Source organism: Gracilinanus agilis, chromosome 2 (genome assembly GCF_016433145.1).
Source record: "Gracilinanus agilis isolate LMUSP501 chromosome 2, AgileGrace, whole genome shotgun sequence".
Classification (NCBI taxonomy): Eukaryota; Metazoa; Chordata; class Mammalia; order Didelphimorphia; family Didelphidae; genus Gracilinanus; species Gracilinanus agilis.
This window is the reverse complement of record NC_058131.1, coordinates 277,752,961-277,772,370: the sequence shown is the minus strand read 5'-3', so window position 1 is coordinate 277,772,370 and position 19,410 is coordinate 277,752,961. Positions and strand designations below refer to the sequence as shown.

Below are 19,410 nucleotides of genomic sequence, written 5' to 3'. Positions count from 1 at the left end.
ATGGGATATTTCCTTAGGAGAGGTGATAAGTCTCAAAAGTTTGAAAAGGAAGCTTCAAAAGGATTAGATGAAACAAATACTTGTAGAACAGTGTCCTGGGGGTAGAGGAGGGTTTGGAAATATCTCTAAGCTTGGGAGGATTACATAAGGGAGGGAGGCTATAGCTTTTCCAAATTACCTCTGCTACTACCCAGGAGTATGGTCCCGGGCTAGTGGGACTGTGGAGCTGGTTCTGGGGGGTGGGGTGGGGGCAAAAATGGGGAATGCTATTAAGCAGATGCTTCTATGATGTAGAAGGCATTGTTCCAATATGGAGTCATGCTTGCTTAATAGAGGTAATAGAGGGGGGCTGTGAAGCCCCCACTTATTTTCAAGGGGGAGAATTCTTTGGAAGAAGTTGGAGAGTTTGCAGTATTCACTGCCCATCTATTAGAGAACTATGGGAAAAAGATCTAGCCATGGGCAAAGGGAACTAGGGCTGTAGCTTCCAAATGAGTTGGACCCCAGGAGGGTGCCCTCGGTGCCCAGACACTTTCGTCATTAAACCACCCACCTCAGTGGATCTGGGAAAGGGATACTTGTCAACCCTAGGCTGGACACTAGGTATGGTGAGTTGGCATTGGGCTCCTGCAGTCTTGGGAAAGAGCCTATGGCCTCCAACAGAGTTAGAGTGAAATAAATAAAATCATTTTGCTCCTACATCAATCCAGTCTGGAATTTCTCTCCTCAAAACAGAGAACTCAGAGCTCATGGACCTCAGCCGGGGGAAGGGACAGGGGCCAAAGGGTGGGGTTTGAGGTCAGGAGGTGGCTGCTGAGATTGACTAACCTGGTACTGGAACAGTAGCACCCCTATTTGACTGTTCCCCTCCCTACCCAAAGGGCTCTTTTGGCGACCATGGATGCAGAAATAGATGTCTCACTAGGACCCATGGGAAAAGAGATGTCCAAACGGGAGAGATTGTAGTTGACTAGAAAGATTTTGTCTGGCTAGGCTTATTTAGGTTCAGTCCTTCACAGAGGCAGAGGGCTATGGTTGGGTCTGGAAGGCCAGTTCTAGGATACTATGATTTAAAAAATGAAAGCCTTGGAAGAAAGGTGGAAAAGTGACAGTTTTTTCCTATGGTGCCTAGGACAGTGCTAGGCCCACACTGGGATCTGAAATACTTGCTGGTTTAACTTGACCTGAGAGGAGAAAAGAGTAAGGAGCCAGGGGACCAGGTTCACATATTGGTAGGGGTACATAGTCAAATAAGGTCTGGGGAGAGTCCCCTGGGAAGGGGACAGTCAGATGCAAGCACAGCAGAGTGTAGAACAGTCCAATTTGGCAGGTGTCCCAGCATTCCCAGCTTTCTTGTTTACCTTGGGCAGCAGCAGGACAAAGGACATAGCTAGTGAACAGTGGTAGAAGCTGTGAACATAGGTGTAATCCCACTCCTTTGAAGATGGGAAAGAGAGAGGGAGAGAAAAAGGGAAAGAGAGTCAGTCAATTGTCTCATTCTTAGAAAGCTCAACCTGGCATTTAAAGTATTCCTTAACCTGGCCCTATTTTCCCATCTAGCTATCTCCTACCATTGATAATTTCCCACCTCCACACTTTGGCTCATGTTTTTATTCTCCTTAGAACATTCTTCTGCATAGCCATCTTTCATTCTGTGATTTCTTCTTGCGTGTCAATTTTCCCTATATGATAAGTTCACTTTCTTCCCTCTTTTTATTCCCGTTGTGACCTTTGCCTCTCTGGGATTTTTTTTTTTGTCCTGTAAAATGAGGCCAGCTGGATGGCACAGTGGATAGAGCACTAAGCCTGTGTTCACCTCAGGCACTTATTAGGCAGAAGACCTTGAGAAAGGCATCCGGCATGCTGGCTGGCCTTTTGGTAAGATGGTGAGCTAGAGCTGCACAGGATGGAGGACCATGGATGGTGGCGAGCTGTGTCAGTGGAAGGAATGCTCATATGGAAGGGATCATAGACCTGCTTATATAGAGAGCCTTCAGCACTTCCCCTATGATAACCTGATAGGGTAGGTAGGCACTGAAAGTGCGATGTTGTTAACCTTTTCTCTTAGAATCAGTACTATATAGCAGGGTAAGGGTTAGGCAATTGGGGTTAAGTGACTTGCCCAATGTCCCACAGCTAGGAAGTGTCTGAGATCATATTTGAACCCAGAACCTCCTATCTCTATGCCTGGCTCTCTTATCTATTGAGCTACAGCAGCCCCTGAAAGTGCTTTTAATCTTTATTTTATGGATGTGGAAACCAAAGATCAGGGAGGTCCATTTTTTTCCTGAAATATTCTCCTCCCCATGTGAAGGGACTGCAAATCTGTGAAACTCTGGGATCTTCAAAGTGTACAATCTATGGATCCCTCCAAGAGAATGGAATGATAGATGCATAAGTGCCTGCATCCCATTACCAACAACTTAAGGCGGTAGTCGTTTAAAAATGCACCTTGAATAGAGAGGAGCACAGCATGATTGGATCATAAGCAGATCCAGGGTTGGAAGCACCGGTAGGAGTCTAGGCTAATCCTTTAATTTGCCAGTAGAGGAACAAGAACCCTGGAGGGGTGAAGGGACTTGCCCAAGTCACACAGGGAGTAAGGGATCAAAAGAAGATGGCCTCTGCTAAAGTCAGTGGACCCTCTATGGGGCAATTATGGAACATTTAGGACCAGAATCCCACTGGATGAGAAGACCTGGGTCCATGGGAGGAAATATTTACTCCAATGAAATCTTAGATCCATCCAAGAATATCAGACATACTCCTGAAGTGAAGAGCCTAGAAGGGGACTGAGAGGCAAGCTCAGAGAAGTTCAGTGACTTTCCCAAAGTCACATAGCAGCTAGTTAGTGGCAGAGTTTGGACCAGGACCCAAGACTTGGGACTCTCAGGCTATTGCTCTTTCTATCTTGTCTCTTTCAAAGTCCCGGATCCTTGAGGATGGGGGCTGAGGCTCTCACCTCTCCATATCCCCTTCTGGTACCTAGCATGGAAGGGCCTTACCTGGAAAAAGAAACGCAGCATCAGTGCTAAGGCTCCAAAACAGAAACCGGGGCCTATCTGTTGGGTGTACACACTCTTGTCAGGGTACAGACCCTTCTTCTCTTTCATCTTTTGCAGCTGGAGAGGAAACACAGAAGTCAGTGAAGAACCTCTGGGTGGCCTGACTCAAAACTCATCCCTTCTGGGAAGCCTGGAATAAAGAGAGTCACTTTGCCAGACTCAACAAAAAAATACCACCTTGATGTGCCCCAAGGGGACGGCAGCCATCAGTTAAATAAACAAACCATTAGGTGAAAAAAACAGGCCCCTTCCAACTCTCCTAGTCCCATCTCCTCACTCCTTTTTTCTGTATCCCCTCCTCTATTTATATTAGGTAATAATAATTCACATTTATATACCATTTTGCAATTTGTAAAGTACTTTCTCCATGATTATTCTAAGAGATAATATCCCCATTTTATGGATGAGCAAACTTAGGTCCAAAAAGTGCAAGGGATTTACCCCAAATCACATACCTACTAGTTTTGGAACTGAGGTTGAAGCCCAGGTCTTCCCACTCCAAGTCCAATATTTTTACTTCTGTTCTTTGTCAATTTTTATATCATTTTAAACCCTTATCTTCCATCTTAGAAGCAATATCGTGCATTGGTTCCAAGGCAGAGGAGTGGTATGGGCTAGGTAATGGGGGTTAAGTGACTTGCCCAGGGTCACACAGCTAGGAAGTGTCTGAGGGCAGATTTGAACCTAGGACCTCCTGAATGCAATCCACTGAGCCACTTAGCTATCCCCCAATTTCTGGCCTTACTTACTAGCTTATTTAGACACTTACTAGACACCTGACCCTGAGCAAATCACTTCACCCTGTCGGCCTCAGTTTTCCTCATCTGTAAAATGAGCTGAAGAAAAAAATGGGAAACCATTCCAGTATCTTTGCTAAGAAAAGCCCAAATAGGGTTATGAAGAATCATAAATAACGGAACAACAACAAAATTATTATTGTTATCACCAAGTGGTATGGGATAATATATGTAAAGTGCTAGGCAAGGCTTAAAAACAGTAGATAGGCATGAGAACTAGGCCTTTTCCATTTGGATCTACAAAGAGGGAAATCCCAAAGAATGCCCCCCTGGGAGGCAGCCTTCTACTCTTTGAAGCAATAGGTCAGAAGCCAATTCAGAATCACACAATGAAAGAATTGTAAAGTCACAGCTACGGAAATCTAAGAGCCTAGTCACAGAATTTTAGGACCTGGAACTCTGGAATCCTGAGACAGGAAAGAAACTTCAAGAATCCGCAGTTCTGGGTGCTTGCTTAGCCTCTAGGATAATTCTGGTCCCAGAGGGGGAGCATATTCATTGTCCAATAGCGAGCACTTGGAGAGCAGGGATTGGCTTCAGAGGGCAGGACTAGAGAGCGGTGGGTGGAAGCAGAGACACAAGCTTTGACTCCATCTAAGGAAAAGCTTCCTAACAATGAGAGCTGTCCAAAAGTGGGCTGTCTGGGTGGCTGGTCAGTTCCTCATCACTGGAGGACTTCAGGCATGGGCTAGATCACTACTGGCAGGGACGTACTGTAGTGGTGATTCTTGTTCTAATACACTTTTGGCTGGATGACCTCTGGGGCCCCTTCCAAGCTGGAGATCTGTGATCCTTCAGTTCATCTGAGTTTCCTATCTAGTGACTGAGACTCTATAACTTCTCTTGCTCACTCACTACAAAGCTTTTCCCCCCTTTATGATCAGACGCTGGTTTGGGGAGCACCAGAATATTCTTTTCCATTTTTCCCCATGGCCTTAGAGGCAAGTAGAAGAGCTGCATTTAAAACTCACCAGCCTCAGTTTATGCCTTCCTTTTCATCCTACGTGAGTTTTCTCCTCATTGCATTGCTCCCCTGCCTTTTAAAAAACCCCTCACCTTCTGTCTTAGAATAGATACTAACTATTGGTGCCAAGGTAGAAGAGCAGTAAGGACTAGGCAATTGGAGTTACGTGACCTGCCCAGGATGTCACAGTGAGGAAGTTTCTGAGGCCAGATTTAACCCAGGACCTCTTGTTTCTAGGCTTGGCTTTCTATCCATTGAGCCACCTAGCTGCCCCTTCCCTTTTTTTTTTTTTTTTAAACCCTTACCTTCCATCTTAGACCTTATACTAACTATTGGTTCCAAGGAAGAAGAGTGGTAAGGGCTAGGCAGTGGGGGTTAAGTGACTTGCCCAGAGTCATACAGTTAGGAAGTGTCTGAGGTCAAATTTGAACCCAGGACCTCCTGTTTCCAGGCCTGGCACTTTATCTACCTAGCTGTCTCCTCCATTCATTTTAATTTTTTTTTTTTTTAATTTTAAACCCTTAACTTCTGTGTATTGACTTATAGGTGGAAGAGTGGTAAGGGTAGGCAATGGGGGTCAAGTGACTTGCTCAGGGTCACACAGCTGGGAAGTGTCTGAGACTAGATTTGAACCTAGGACCTCCCGTCTCTAGGCCTGGCTCTCAATCCACTGAGCTACCCAGCCCCCCCCATTCATTTTAAATAGGTCAATACATCAAATAATCAGTGACAAAACTGTTCCCCAATATTTTTCTTTATATGAACTAAGTTCTAGGATTCTATACAATGAATATCCTTTTTTCTCCTTCTATTAAGATGTACTTTCAAGTTCTGTTTTGATGACACACATGAAACAGGCTGTCTCACACTGTCTTCTTAACCCTGTTTCTTCAGGACACTTCTCTTGTTTGAAGGCTCCTCTAAGGTGTTATCTCCTCCAGGAAGCTTTTCCCTGGCCCTTGCTGAATCCTATTTCCTCTACCCACCAGTAGTCTGTAAGATCCTTGAGGGCAAAAAGAGTTACATTTTCATCCTGGCATCCCTAATAGATAACCCAATGTCTTTGCACACCGTAAACAATGAATTCTGGTTGAAATGTGTATACAGTAAGCCTTTGCTAAACTTCGCCCCTCTCCTCAACCCCTCTCACCCCTTTTGTTATTCTTTGCTATGAGGCCTGGCTCTTAGACTGTGAACTCTTTGAGGGCTGGGACTGTCTTTTGCTTTTCTTCAAATGCTTGGTTCTTTAAACAATACCTAGAATGTAGAAAACACTTAAGAAATGTTAAGTGACTGACTAAGGACAGAGTCTAGAAAGTTTTTTTTTTAAACCCTTGTACTTCAGTGCATTGTCTCATAGGTGGAAGATTGGTAAGGGTGGGCAATGGGGGTCAAGTGACTTGCCCAGGGTCACACATAGAAAGTTTTGGAAATTATTTGTTATAAATTATTTGGAAATAAGAGTGCTATAAAAAAAGCCATCCAAAAAGTCTTGTTGAATTGAATTAAGCAGAGATTGGTTTGTTCACTGCTTCCTCTTTCCATCCCTACTTATCCTCCAGTAGACAGATGAGTGAAAAATAAACTGGATTGAAGACAGAGAGCTCAAATCCCATCTCCTTTGGGAAGCCATCCCCGATTACTCCAGCCCATACTAATTGCAGGTGGAATTCTGGTAGCTTTTCCTGTCTATATTCATCATTTGGTGCTCCACCTGGTTCTTCAACCTTGAGCTGGGAGATCAGGAGGTATGGGTTCTAATTTCTACTTTACCAGCACTACTCAGGGGAACCTTTCTACAAGTCACTTATCCTCTGAAGGCCTTAGTTTCCTCTCCTGTAAAATGAAGAAGTTGGGCTAGATGACTTCTAAGTTCCTTCTTCATTCTGAGTTAGCTGATTTGTTTTATGTGTGATAACTTTTAGATGATTATTTTAATTTGTGAAGCATTTTACATTCATTAACTCATTTGAGCCTCCCAACAATTCTGTGAGGTAGGTAATACTGTATTATTAATTCCATTTTACAGACTAGAAAACCAAGTTCAGAAAAGTCAAGTGCTTTGCCCAGGGTCACATGGCTAAGTACCAGAGACAAGATTTGGACCTAGGTCTTCCTGACATCGAGTCTAGCATACCTGCCATTAAACCTCTCTTCTTCTTATGTCTTGTCCATCAGAGGAGCTCTGGAGATATCTGTTGATAGACTGAAAGGCAGCTGGAAAGCTAAGAGAGTCAAGGGGCTTGAGAGCTACCCTTTCATTCATTCACTTGCCCATTTAACAAACATTTACTAAGCTCTCAGTGGAGAGCATTATAGTGGACACTATAAAAAATTCTGGTGCAGAGACAAAATTTAGGTCTCTGTTTAGGAGGCAGAAAGTAAATAATACAAGACAGTACAAGATATGTTTATAAGAGGTCTAGAACCACATGTAAGTATTATGTGAGACCTGAAAGAAAAAGTCATTACCAACAGGTGAGATTAGGTTGTAGGTGCTGACATTTGAGAAGGACTTTAAAGGAAATGTAGGAGGGGGCTGCTAGGTGGCTCACTTAATTGAGAGCCAGGCCTAGAGATGGGGTGGTCCTGGGTTCAAATCTGGACTTGGACATTTCTAAGTTGTGTGACCCATGGCAAATTATTATTTTTTTATTTGGAAAATGTTAATTAATTAACTAATTAATTAAGGATATTTTACCATGGTTACATGATTCTTGTTCTTTCCCTCCCCTCCTCCAACCCTCCACCCATATTGGCAAATTATTTAAACCACATTGCCTAACTGTTAACAGTTTTTTCTGCCTTGGAACCAATATACAGTATTGATTCTAAGATGGAAAGTAAGAGTTTTAAAAAAAAAAGGAACATGTAGGAATTCAAAAGAAAAAAAGAGAGAGAGGAAAAGTATCCTAGGCAGAGGTCACAAGATAAGCAAAGGCTCAGAGATAGAAAAATATGTGGGTAAGGGGTATAGAAAGTAGTCTAGTTTGATTGGAGTGTAGAGAACATGGACCAGAGCGCAGTAAAGGGAGACCTCAAAGGCGGAGGACACTAACCTTGGTGTTAGACTGTGGAGGGTCTGGAATGTCAGACAAGGAGTTTGAATTGTACTTGGGAGACGTCAGGGGAGCCACTGAAGAGTCCTGAGCAGAGTAAGAAAGCTCATTTTGGTAATGGCAATTTTGATGGATTGGAAAGGGAGGAAGGCCTGGAAGGAGATTATCGATCAGGTCAGGCTAGGGACTGTACTAGGAAGATGACAATGAGAACAAAGGAGAGGAGAAGTTGTGATGGCTCAGATGTTCCAGAGATGGAATGGACAAACTTTGGCAATACTGGATGTGAAAGATGAGGGGGAGGGAAAGGTCAATGATAATGCCAAGGTTACAACGAACATGGGAAACTGGGCATATGCCGTTGGAAATCAAGAAGTTAGAAGGATAAGCAGTTTGAGGAGGAAATAATTAGGTGTGTCCAACATGTTGATTTGGAGATTCAGGCAGGGCCAGAGGCAGCATGTAACCATATTGGTGAAATAAAGAATGGACTAAATGAGAAAGACAGAGATCTAGGGAGTGGTTCTGACATCAAATGCACACATAGTCCAGTGGTGAGAGTCAGACTACCCATATGAACTGGGGCAAGCCATTTGGCCTTCTTGGGCCTCAATTTTCTATAAAGTAAGAGGGTTATACTTGATATTTAAGGCTCCTTCCAGTTCTAAATCTATGATCCTATGAATTCTTGGGCTCAATGTGCATCTCCAGTAGCCTTCTTTATTCCTAGTCTCAATTCTCCTAGGTGGTATCCATATTGCTAGTGGTCTCTCTACCTTCTGAGGCCTGAGGTGGGGAGAAAGGGAATCAGAAAACTTTTCACTTGCAATGAACCTTGGAGCTAATAATTATATCAGATATTTATATAGCACTTTAAGGCTTACAAAACATTTAATGTATATTTTCCTCATTTAATTTTCAAAAAAATCCTTCAAAAGGGGGCAGCTGGATAGCTCAGTGGAGTGAGAGTCAGGCCTAGAGATGGGAGGTCCTAGGTTCAAACCCGGCCTCAGCCACTTCCCAGCTGTGTGACCCTGGGCAAGTCACTTGACCCCCATTGCCCACCCTTACCAATCTTCCACCTATGAGACAATACACCGAAGTACAAGGGTTTAAAAAAAAAATCCTTCAAAGTACCATCATCACCATTTTACAGATGAAGCAACTCAGGTTGAAAAAGGTCCTGAGTTTTTTGGGTTCACCAGTTATTGAATATCAGAGATAAGATTTAAACTCAGGTCCTATTGAATCTCAAACTAAGTTCCCTTTCAATTATTCCGAGTTGCCCCTTAGTAATGGCCACCTAAAGTATCCTTGTGGTGCTTGCAGGTCCCAAGCCTTTAGGTATTGGAGGAATGGACCTTTAGAAAACAGTTCAGCCCTGAGGGTCTGATGAATAAGTATTCTAGAAATCAACAGCCCTTCCAGTAAGCCCAAGATTAAATTTCCATCCAAATGGCCTAGGTCTTAGGACTGTGATGGTGAACCTATGGCATGTGTGCCAAAGCTGGCACACAGAGACCTTTCTGTGGGCATGTGCACCATCCTGGGCACAGTTAGTTACTGGAAAGACAGAGGGACTCCAGCAGAGCTGCTCCCTTCCCCTTCTCTACCATGCCTCCCTACCCTCTGTGCTTACTCCCTCCCCTGAACAGAGTGCTCAGGCTATTCCCTCCCCTGCCTGGGGTCAGGCATCATGGTGGAGGCACACACTAGGTCTCTGGGGTGAGAGAACTGCATGCAGTTGGGGTGTGGTGGGGCATGGCATGTGGTCTCTAAAAAGTTCTAGTTTTTTGCTACCACAAAGAGTGTGGCTATAAATATTTTTGTACAAGTCCTTTTCCTTATGAACTCTTTGGGGCATAAACCCAGCAGTGGTATGGCTGGATCAAAGGGCAGGCAATCTTTTAACACTCTTTGGGCATAGTTCCAAATTGCAGTCCAGAATGGTTGGATCAATTCACATCTCTACCAGCAAAGCATTAACGTCCCAATTTTGCCACATCCCCTCCAACATTCATTACTCTCCCCTGCTGTCATTTTAGCCAATCTGCTAGGTGTGTGGTGGTATCTCAGAGTTGTTTTAATTTGCATTTCTCTAATTATTAAAGATTTAGAGCACTTTTTCATGTGCTTATTGATAGTTTTGATTTCTTTATCTGAAAATTGCCTCTTCATGTCCCTTGTCCATTTATCAATTGGGGAATGGCTTGATTTTTTTATACAATTGATTTAGCTCCTTATAAATTTGAGTAATTAGACCTTTGTCAGAGGTTTTTGTTATAAATATTTTTTCCCAATTTGTTGCTTCCCTTCTAATTTTGGTTGCATTGGTTTTTTGGTTTTATTTGTACAAAACCTTTTTAATTTAATGTAATTAAAATTATTTATTATACATTTTGTAATTTTTTCTAACTCTTCCTTGGTTTTAAAATCTTTCCTTTCCCTAAGATCTGACAAATATACTATTCTGTGTTCATCTAATTTGCTTATAGTTTCCTTCTTTATATTCAAGTCATTCACCCATGTCTCCTCCCTTCTTCCCACCTCCTTCCTAGAGTTGACAAGCATTTCAATCTGGATTATACATGTATTATCACATAAAACATATTTGCATATTATTCATTTTTATAAGTGAATAATCTCATAAAACCAAAACCCCAAATCACATGTCCAAATAAACAAACGATAAATCATATATTTTTCTTCTGCATTTCAACTCCCACAGTTCTTTGTCTAGAGGTGAATAGCATTCTTTTTCATAAGTCCCTCAGTCCAGGATCATTATATTGCTGTTAGTAGCAAAGTCTATCACATTTGATCATTCTACAATGTTGCAGTTACTGTATATAATATTCTCCTGGTTCTGCTCATTTCATTCTGCATCAGTTTACATAGGGCTTTCCAACTCTCTCTGAAATTATCCAGTTCATCATTCCTTATAGCCCAACAGTATTTCTCACCATCATATACCACAATTTATTTAGCCATTCCCCAATTGAGGGACATCCCTTTAATTTCCAATTCTTTGACACCACAAAAAGCATAGCTATAAATATTTTTGTACAAGCAGTTCCTTTCCTAGCTCTTTTTTTTTTTTATCTCTGGGATACAGCCCTAGTAGTAGTATTGCTGTATCTAAAGGTATGCATTCTTTTATAGCTCTTTGGACATAATTCCAAATTGCCCTAGGAGGTGCTATTTAAATCAGGAATATAGCCAACTTCTTTAGCCCTCTCTGAAAGGGAATGGCTAGGTGGTATAATGGATAGACCATTAGGTCTAGAGCTGAATTAAAATTTGGCCTGACACTTAACTAGTTATGTGAACTTGGGCATGCCTCAGTTTCCTCTATGGGGAAATGGAGATAAGAGCACCAACCTCATAAAGTTGTTATGATAATCAAATGAGACAATATTTGTAAAGCACTTAGCACAATGCCTGGCACATGGAAAACATTTAATGAATGCTACTCCTTTTTTCTCCTTTTCTGCCCCGCTTTATTCTTATTGCTGAATCCCCCTGCCCAGGGAGAGGAAAGCCTGTGTGGTGTTTCACTCAGACTTTAATGAGTAAATACTGTTCTACCTAATTATAATTCAGAAGCAGATTCATACCAAGCCTCTCTGAGGATAATTACCCAATGTCTAGTTGGGAGAACAGGGAAGGAAATCCACCCTGGCTGAATCAGGAGAGAATTATCCCATTTCCGGCTTGGGGTGAGCTGTTTTTATCATAAACAGAGACTTGGAATTCAGTGATTATCTCTGGAAGCCAGCATTGTTTATGCATTCCAGAATGTTAATTAATAAGGCATGCTATTGCATCACCCCAACAAGTCTCTCCTCCCGAGGCAGGAGACTTAGAGGCACTGCCTTGGGTCACCCCAAGTAACACCAGTTCTAATTGCTAAACTAGCTCAAGAAAAGAATAACCTCCTCTCTAACCCTTCTACTCTTGGAGAGCATCAGAAGGAGTCAAGATGTTTGAATTCAAGGTCTGGCTTTGCCACTGGAGAGCTGTGTGATTTTCTACAAGTTACTTTGTCTCTCTGTGCCTCATTGTTCAAACAGGAAAAAGAAATTCTGATCCCTTCTACTGGGTAGTCTATAGACATAAATAAGACTCATGTATTTATTTTATTTTATTTTATTTAGAAAACTCCTTATCTTCTCTCTTAGAACAGATACGAAACATCGACTCCAAGGCAGAAGAGCAGTAAAGGCTGGGTTATTGGGGTTAAGTGACTCACCCAGGGTCACACAGCTAGGAAGCACCTAAGGCTAGATTTGAACCTAGGACCTCCCATTTCCAGGCCTGGATCTCTAACCATCTATCCACCCTGACTAATGTATTTTTTAATTTTTTAATTTTTTAAATTTTTTTTTTAAACCCTTGTACTTCGGTGTATTGTCTCATAGGTGGAAGATTGGTAAGGGTGGGCAATGGGGGTCAAGTGACTTGCCCAGGGCCCACAGCTGGGAAGTGGCTGAGGCCGGGTTTGAACCTAGGACCTCCTGTCTCTAGGCCTGACTCTCACTCCACTGAGCTACCCAGCTGCCCCCTAATGTATTTTTTTGAACACCTATAACTTCATTCCCCTACCTTGGATCCTTGATTTATTCCATCTCTGGGGTCCAGTCTTCTGATTTATTGTAGCCCTAGCTCTCAAGACCCCAAGCTCAAGCTTCCCCTTTTCCAGAAAGCATTCCAAGATGAACTCTTTCTTCAAGGTACCCTGACACGTCTGAGGCAGGTCCTAAGGTGGGAAGTGGCCTCAGAAATAGCAATGAAGACAAATTGGACTGGAAGGGTGTTGTAACTACAATACCAGACACAGCTATGGCCAATATTAGGAAAAAATTTAGCTTCAGTTTTTCAAACCAGAGTCACAGGTCGAAGGAATCTTAGGACACTGTTGCTGAAAGGGAACTTGGAACAAACATAGAAAATCAGAGTTGGAAGGGACCTTAGAACACAGAATATCAGAGCTGGAAGGGACTTTGAAACACAGAATGTCAGAGTGTAAGGGACCTAAAGACTGTCCAACTCAGATTTCAGAAAAGAGGAAACTGAGCCTTGAGGTTAAGAGACTTCCTAAGGTCAGACTGCTAATAAATAACAGAGTCCAGACTAGAATAATAGCTCAGGGTCTCTTTCACAGTCACCTCCCAGGAAAACCCAGTTATTAGGCCTTTTCAGAACAAGGAGGCAACTCAAAAAAAAAAAATGAGACAAAGCTCTCTGGAATCCTAGTTCTTCTCTGTCTGGTAGGGAAACTCAGCCAATCACCTGGCAAGCCCAGATGTAGGTCATCACATTGCTCTGTCCTTAACAGGCGAGGACCTACAACTGGCCTCCAAAGCCTGACAGTTTCCCAATTAGATGCTCTCTTTGTCAGTACTTCAAGATGCCTGGATTGCTGGAAAAAACATAGACTCAATTATACAAAATGTCAGAGTGAGAAGGAACGTCAGAAGTCATCTAACTTCAACCTCCTTATTTTATATATGGGGAAGTTGAAGTCAAGCGAAGGGCAGGATCAGGATTGCAAAACTCGACAAATCGTAAGGACTCTAAGGCGCTTTTCAAATAGGACCTTGTTTTATAATTTTTTTTCACTCACCCATTTTGTTGCAATGATAAGGACAGCTGTGCCAATGGGCCCCGAGTACACCCCGTATCCCCACCGGTCTTGGTAGATTCTCACAGCAATAGTCAACACGCCAAACATCACAAAAGTTGACCTTTTTGGTTCATCGAACTCTGCTAGTGCTAGAAAGAGAGGGAAAGGGATAGAAAACAGAGTTTAGAAGTGAAGGACTCAAAAGAGATTTCTAATTTCATCATGGCCATCTTCAAAAGGCATTTATTTGAGGAACAGCAGAATGTCAGAGGTGGAAGGAACTTAGAATACAGAGTGTCAGAATTTGAATGGAATTTAGAATATGGTATGTTAGAACTAGAAGGGATCTGAGGACAGGAAGAATCAGAGATGGAAGAGATCTTAGAACATAAAAGGTCAGAGCTAGAAGAGACCTTGGAACACAGGATATCAAAGCCAGAAAAGACCTTAAAACATAGAAGACCAAAGCTAGAAGGGACCTTAGGATTTAGCATGTCATATGCTAGAAGGGACCTTAGAACGGAGATCAGAGATAGAAGGAAACTTGGAAAACAGAATATCTGAGCTAAAAGGGAATCTATAGTATTAAATATGTAGAGGAGGAGAGGACTTTGAAACACAGAATGTTAGAGCTGGAAGGACCTTTGGGCATCATTCTCTCTCTCTCTCTCTCTCTCTCTTTCTCTCTCTCTCTCTCTCCATTCACTTGTTTACTGTATGATCTGTTTATTTTATGGATGAAGGTGCTGAGAATCCTTCAAAGGATAAGTAACTTGGCCAGAGTTAGTAGTAAAGCCCAAACTAGAATATTTTGTACCAATCTCTTCTTTGTATCATAGTTACTTGTTTACTTGTCTTTCTTCCCCTTAAAATGTAAAGTTTTTTTTTGATAGTAGAGTCTGTGCAGTATCTCCATATCCCCAGAGTCCAGGACATGGTTTTGCATATAGTAGATACTTAAAAAGTATTTGTTGAATTGAATGGTTGCCCTGAACCTCAAGCTTATAACTCCCAGGTTATCCCTCTTTCCATTTTTTATACCCCTGCCTGGGATCACCAAGGAGGCACTTCCTGAATACTTGTTCTGAATTAACATCTTACCAAGCATACTGCACTATGACTTCCTTAAATGTCTGATTTTTAGGATACATAAACACAAATATATTCCTGTGTCTACAGATAAATTTGTATACATATATGTATTATATACACGTATCTCTCTTTCTCTCTCTCTCCTTATATATATGTATACATATATATACACACACACATATATATATATATATATTTATGACTTAGCACAGTGCCTGGCATATAGTAAGTTTCTAATAAATACTCTCTCCTTCACTCTCTTTCTCTCTCATATATATGTGTGTGTGTGTGTGTGTGTGTATAAAATACACAAGAGGCAGCCTAGTGTACTGAATAGTGAGCTGGCCTCATCTTGGAATTAGGAAGAGTTGAGTTCAAGTTTTGCCTCTTATATATACCAGTTGTGTGACTGGGCAATTCACTAAATCTCTCACTATTTCAGGCAACTTTTTAAAACTCTTAAATTGTGGAATAGTTAGAGGTCTGCATTAGTAAAGGGAGTGTCCTTACAGATCATTCCCTATAATAATGAAATCACAAATCCATACCAATATATACACAAGTACATCTTTGAAGAAAATCCATTTCTAATTACTAAGTTCATATGTCAACTTGAATGCAGCTTGCAAAGTTCTTTAGGGGCTTGTTTTAATTAAGAAGTATAAATAGCTATTTCCAAAATGCTTGAAAACAGCAATAACTAGCCAGTTAGGTGGCATAGGGGATAGAGAACTACACCTAAAGAAGGAAGACCAGAGTTCTAATCTAGCCTCAGAAATTTACTAGTTTTGTTTCTCTGGGCAAGTCACTTAACTCTAGTTTACTTTATTTCCTTAACTATAAAATGGGCATAATGATAGGATTTTGGGGCAGCTAGATGACACAGTGGATAGAGCACCAGGCCTGGAGTCAGGAAGATGTATCTTTCTGACTTAAAAAAAGACATTGATTAGCTGTGTGACCCTGGACAAGTCACTTAACCTTGTTGGTCTCAGTTTCCTCATCTGTAAAAAGCATTGCAGAAGGAAAAAGCAAGCCTCCCCAGGATCTTTGTCAAGAAAACCAGAGAAGGAGTCATAAAGATCTGGGTACACCTGAAATGACTGAACTACAACATCAAAAGGACTTTCCTCCCAGGCTCGTTGTGAGATATCTGATGTATAGCCTTTATTACATTATTATTATACTGTGTATTATATTAATTATTATCATATTATTAGATGCTAGCTATTGTTATTATTTTAAATAGTGAGTTAAACAATCCCTTTGCAATGGGAAGAGGGAGCTGAAGATCTGAAAATGCTTAATGATGGAGAAAGAGGAGGGAATATGTATGACTTTTACCTTTTCTGCTATCTCTGAAACGGATATTCCTAAAGTGCTTTAGAACTATTTTCTAATACGGATAAAGCACTGTCTTTGCAATGGGAAGTGGGAACCAAAGGCAGGAAAGACGTGCATAAAGATGGGGAAAGAGAATGGCCAGTAGGTTGGCTTGCCCAGGAATGGGTGAGAAGGCTCATGAATGGGATCTTTATTGGCAGGGCTGGGATAAAGGAGACTGGCACTCACCCATTAATGACACCCACATGCTCAGGGCTGTCCCGTAGATGCTGAAATACTCCAGTATGTCGTAGCGCATGAAACATAGCACTGATAAACCTGGCCCGTCACATGCATGATATATCTAGCAGAAAACATAGAAACATGTTACACAAAGGACCCACAGTGACTTGGGATGAGACAATCTTCCCAGAATTAATTTAGCCCATTCTTAGGAGGCCAATGAGCTGATGGAAGGATATTTTTGGTCAGGATTTGTTTAAAATAATAATAAATAATCCCTTACTCATGCACAACACTTAACAGCTTAAAAAGAGCCGTCCCATATATTAGTTCCTTAGAATACCTCAGCAAAGGAATCCTGGCTGGGATTCTCTCCATTTGTCTGGCAAGAAAAAATGGGGCAAAGAAAGGAAAGAAGAATGATAGGAATAGAGAGTGGACTTATGCTTCCATTGATGTAAGGAATTCCCAAGAATGGAAACTTCTTGCAGGTTGGTATCTTTGTTGTGGTTGTCTTACTTGCCTGGAGCACTGAAAAGTTAAGTTACTTGACCAGGATCACATAACCAGTGGATGTCAGGGAAAGGACAACAAAGGGAAGAAAGCAAGACAAAGAAGGAAAAGGAGGAAGGAGAAAAGAAAGGAAAAGACAGAAAGAAGAGTGAGCAAGCCAGGGGCAACTAGATGGCTCAGTGGATTGAGAGGTAGGCCTGGAGACGGGAAGTCCTGGGTTCAAATCTGGCTCAGACACTTCCTAGCTGTGTGACCCTGGGCAAGTCACTTAACCCCTATTGCCTAGCCCTTGCTGTTCTGTTTTAGAATCCATACTAAGAACGAAGGTAAGAATTAAAAACAAAAACCAAAAACAAGCAAACCAATCTGTTTGAGCAAACCTCCTGGTAATGGAGACCTTGATTTCTGAGAAAAAAGTGAATTGGGCACGGGCTGTTGATACCAGAGCACACTTGTTCCAAGGGGACAGTTGCTCCTTCTTCTCTGCAGATAAGAGGTGACATGACTATGAAGACTTAATGCAAACCACAGCAGCTGCTCAGTCCATACCCTATCCCCAGCCCTCCCCCTCCATGGCTCTGAGCCCAGGCTCTGAAAAGGAGTAAGGCAGGAGGAATCAGCTGTCCCCCATTGCTTTCACCTTCACTAGGCTGTGCTTGGTCCCTAGGCCTGACTGGGAGCAGGAGGGAGCAGGCAGTTAAATGGAATGAATCCTTACTCAGTAATCAGGAGATCTGGATTTTAATTCCTGCCATTTTGCTTCCCTGGGCCTCAGTTTCTTCATCTGTCAAAAATGGACATAGAAATCACTTGTCTTATCAACCTCCTGGGAAATTTGTTAAGAGCCAATGGATTTGTTAAGAGCGCTGGTTTAAGATGCCATCATTGCAAATGTAAGGGATGATAGTCTTTGCTCCCTGGGTAAAAAAAATTCTGAAATGGAAGTGCTTAACCTGAGATCCAGAGGATTATAAAAAAAAATCCAATAACTGCATGCCAGTTTAATTGACTGTCTTGTCATCACTCTTTATATATTTAAAAAGATTTTGAGAAGTCCCACAGTTCTCACAAATCTGTCACAGGGGCTTGTGACAGAAGAAAGGTTAAGAAGTCCTGCTAAAAGCCCTGGGGCCGAGATCTAAAAGACAGAAATAAAAGTCAGAGGGTTACCCCGAAATCCTTCTGTCCAAGAAAGAGAAACGAAAGGCTAAAGGTCAGAAATTCTAGGAGAATTTGGCCCTCAGAGGAATTAGCATATACATGGCAGTGACCCATAAAGTAGAGCCATGCATTTAGTCACATACAGACCCATTGGCACCTGTTTGGATTCAGGGGCAGATGGACCCATGCACATATGTATACCAATGGGCATATAATATAGACATATATACCTCTGTGTGTATATATATATATATGTATATATATATATATATAAAGCTATATATACACATAGATACGTGTGTGTGTGTGTGTGTGTGTGTGTGTGTGTGTGTGTGTGTGTGTGCCTGAATTCCTGCTTGTCTGTCCGTCCATGCTGGTTGAATCTGAGTGGAACTCTTTCTTTTCCAAGAAAACATGTCTCATGGGGAGTTTGGTTCTTACTGAGGGACAGGTTTGATGGTAAACAAATAAGGAAGAGGGTAGATGGTTTAAAGATTTTTTTTAAATCATGGGAATTCTCATATAGAAGGAGAAATGGAAAGACTGACAGAGAAGACATAAATATACAAAGGAAAAAGAACTTTGGACAGAAAAATAGAAACAGAAAGACAATCTCAGAGGGAAGAAGACAGAGCCAAACACATACACACATATGAAATTTTAGACTCATAGAGTGTTGGAGATGAAAGGGAGTTGAATTTTCTAAATTGACCACCTCATTTTAAAGAGGGGGAGTATAAAAGTATAAGGCTTCAGGAGGGGAATGATTTGCTCAAGGTCATACAGTGAGTTAGTGGCAGAGCTGGGATCAGAACTTGGGTCTTCTAATTCCCGAGTTCAGGGATCTTTCCATTCAACTACACATTGCCCCCAAAGAGCAAATCCCAGCCAACCAGAGACTCCAAGACAAAGAAAACAATAGGAAACAGGATTCCTATCCCAGCTCCATACTTACTGCTATGAAGAACATTGTGAAGAGGTAGACCATGGCTTCCATGTGGAATCTTCTCTTAGCAGCAATGCTGATGGTGGGGAGGAAGGCGAGGCTGCTGATTGTGGGGAGAAGCAACTTGGTAACAAGAGTCCCCATGGTCCGGTGCCAGTGGGCAATGTTTAATTCAGTCAAAATCTTCTCTTCTATTCCCTCCCAAAATTAGAAAAAAGAGCAAGAAGATAAAGAGAAAAACCCAGAAGGAATGGTGGAAGGCTCTCAGTCAGCTTGGTTCCTGAGAGAGCTAGGCTCACAGCTGTGACCAAAGACATTCCCAAGTTTAAATGACCAGGGAGGAGCCATGTCAGTTTAGATGGCAGGCGACACATGTAGGGGTTAACAGCTGATAGGTGGTATAATGGGGGGGGGATTTGTTTTTGCTTTTCTGGGAGAGGCTAGAGAGACTGAGGTTTAGACAGTCATCTTTCTGTTCCTCCTCTGCCTTGGAGCTCATTCATTTTTTCTTTTCTCCTTCCTTCCTTCCTTCCCTACTTCCTTCCTTCCCTCCTTCCTTCCCTCTTTCCTTCCTTCCTTCCTTCCTTCCTTCCTTCCTTCCTTCCTTCCTTCCTTCCTTCC

The 19,410-nt window shown here is 42.0% G+C and overlaps 1 protein-coding gene across 1 annotated transcript; it reads right to left on the bottom strand.

The window, feature by feature from the left end:
* Positions 1-1,286: 1,286 nt before the first annotated feature.
* Positions 1,287-18,998, bottom strand: MYMK (myomaker, myoblast fusion factor). The gene is made up of 5 exons (XM_044661289.1): positions 18,799-18,998; positions 16,176-16,290; positions 13,512-13,660; positions 3,006-3,122; positions 1,287-1,436 (listed from the first exon to the last, which is right to left on the bottom strand). Exons 1-5 carry the CDS (start codon positions 18,931-18,933, stop codon positions 1,287-1,289), a joined length of 666 nt encoding a protein of 221 aa, XP_044517224.1. The 5' UTR covers positions 18,934-18,998.
* Between the last annotated feature and the right edge of the window lie 412 nt (positions 18,999-19,410).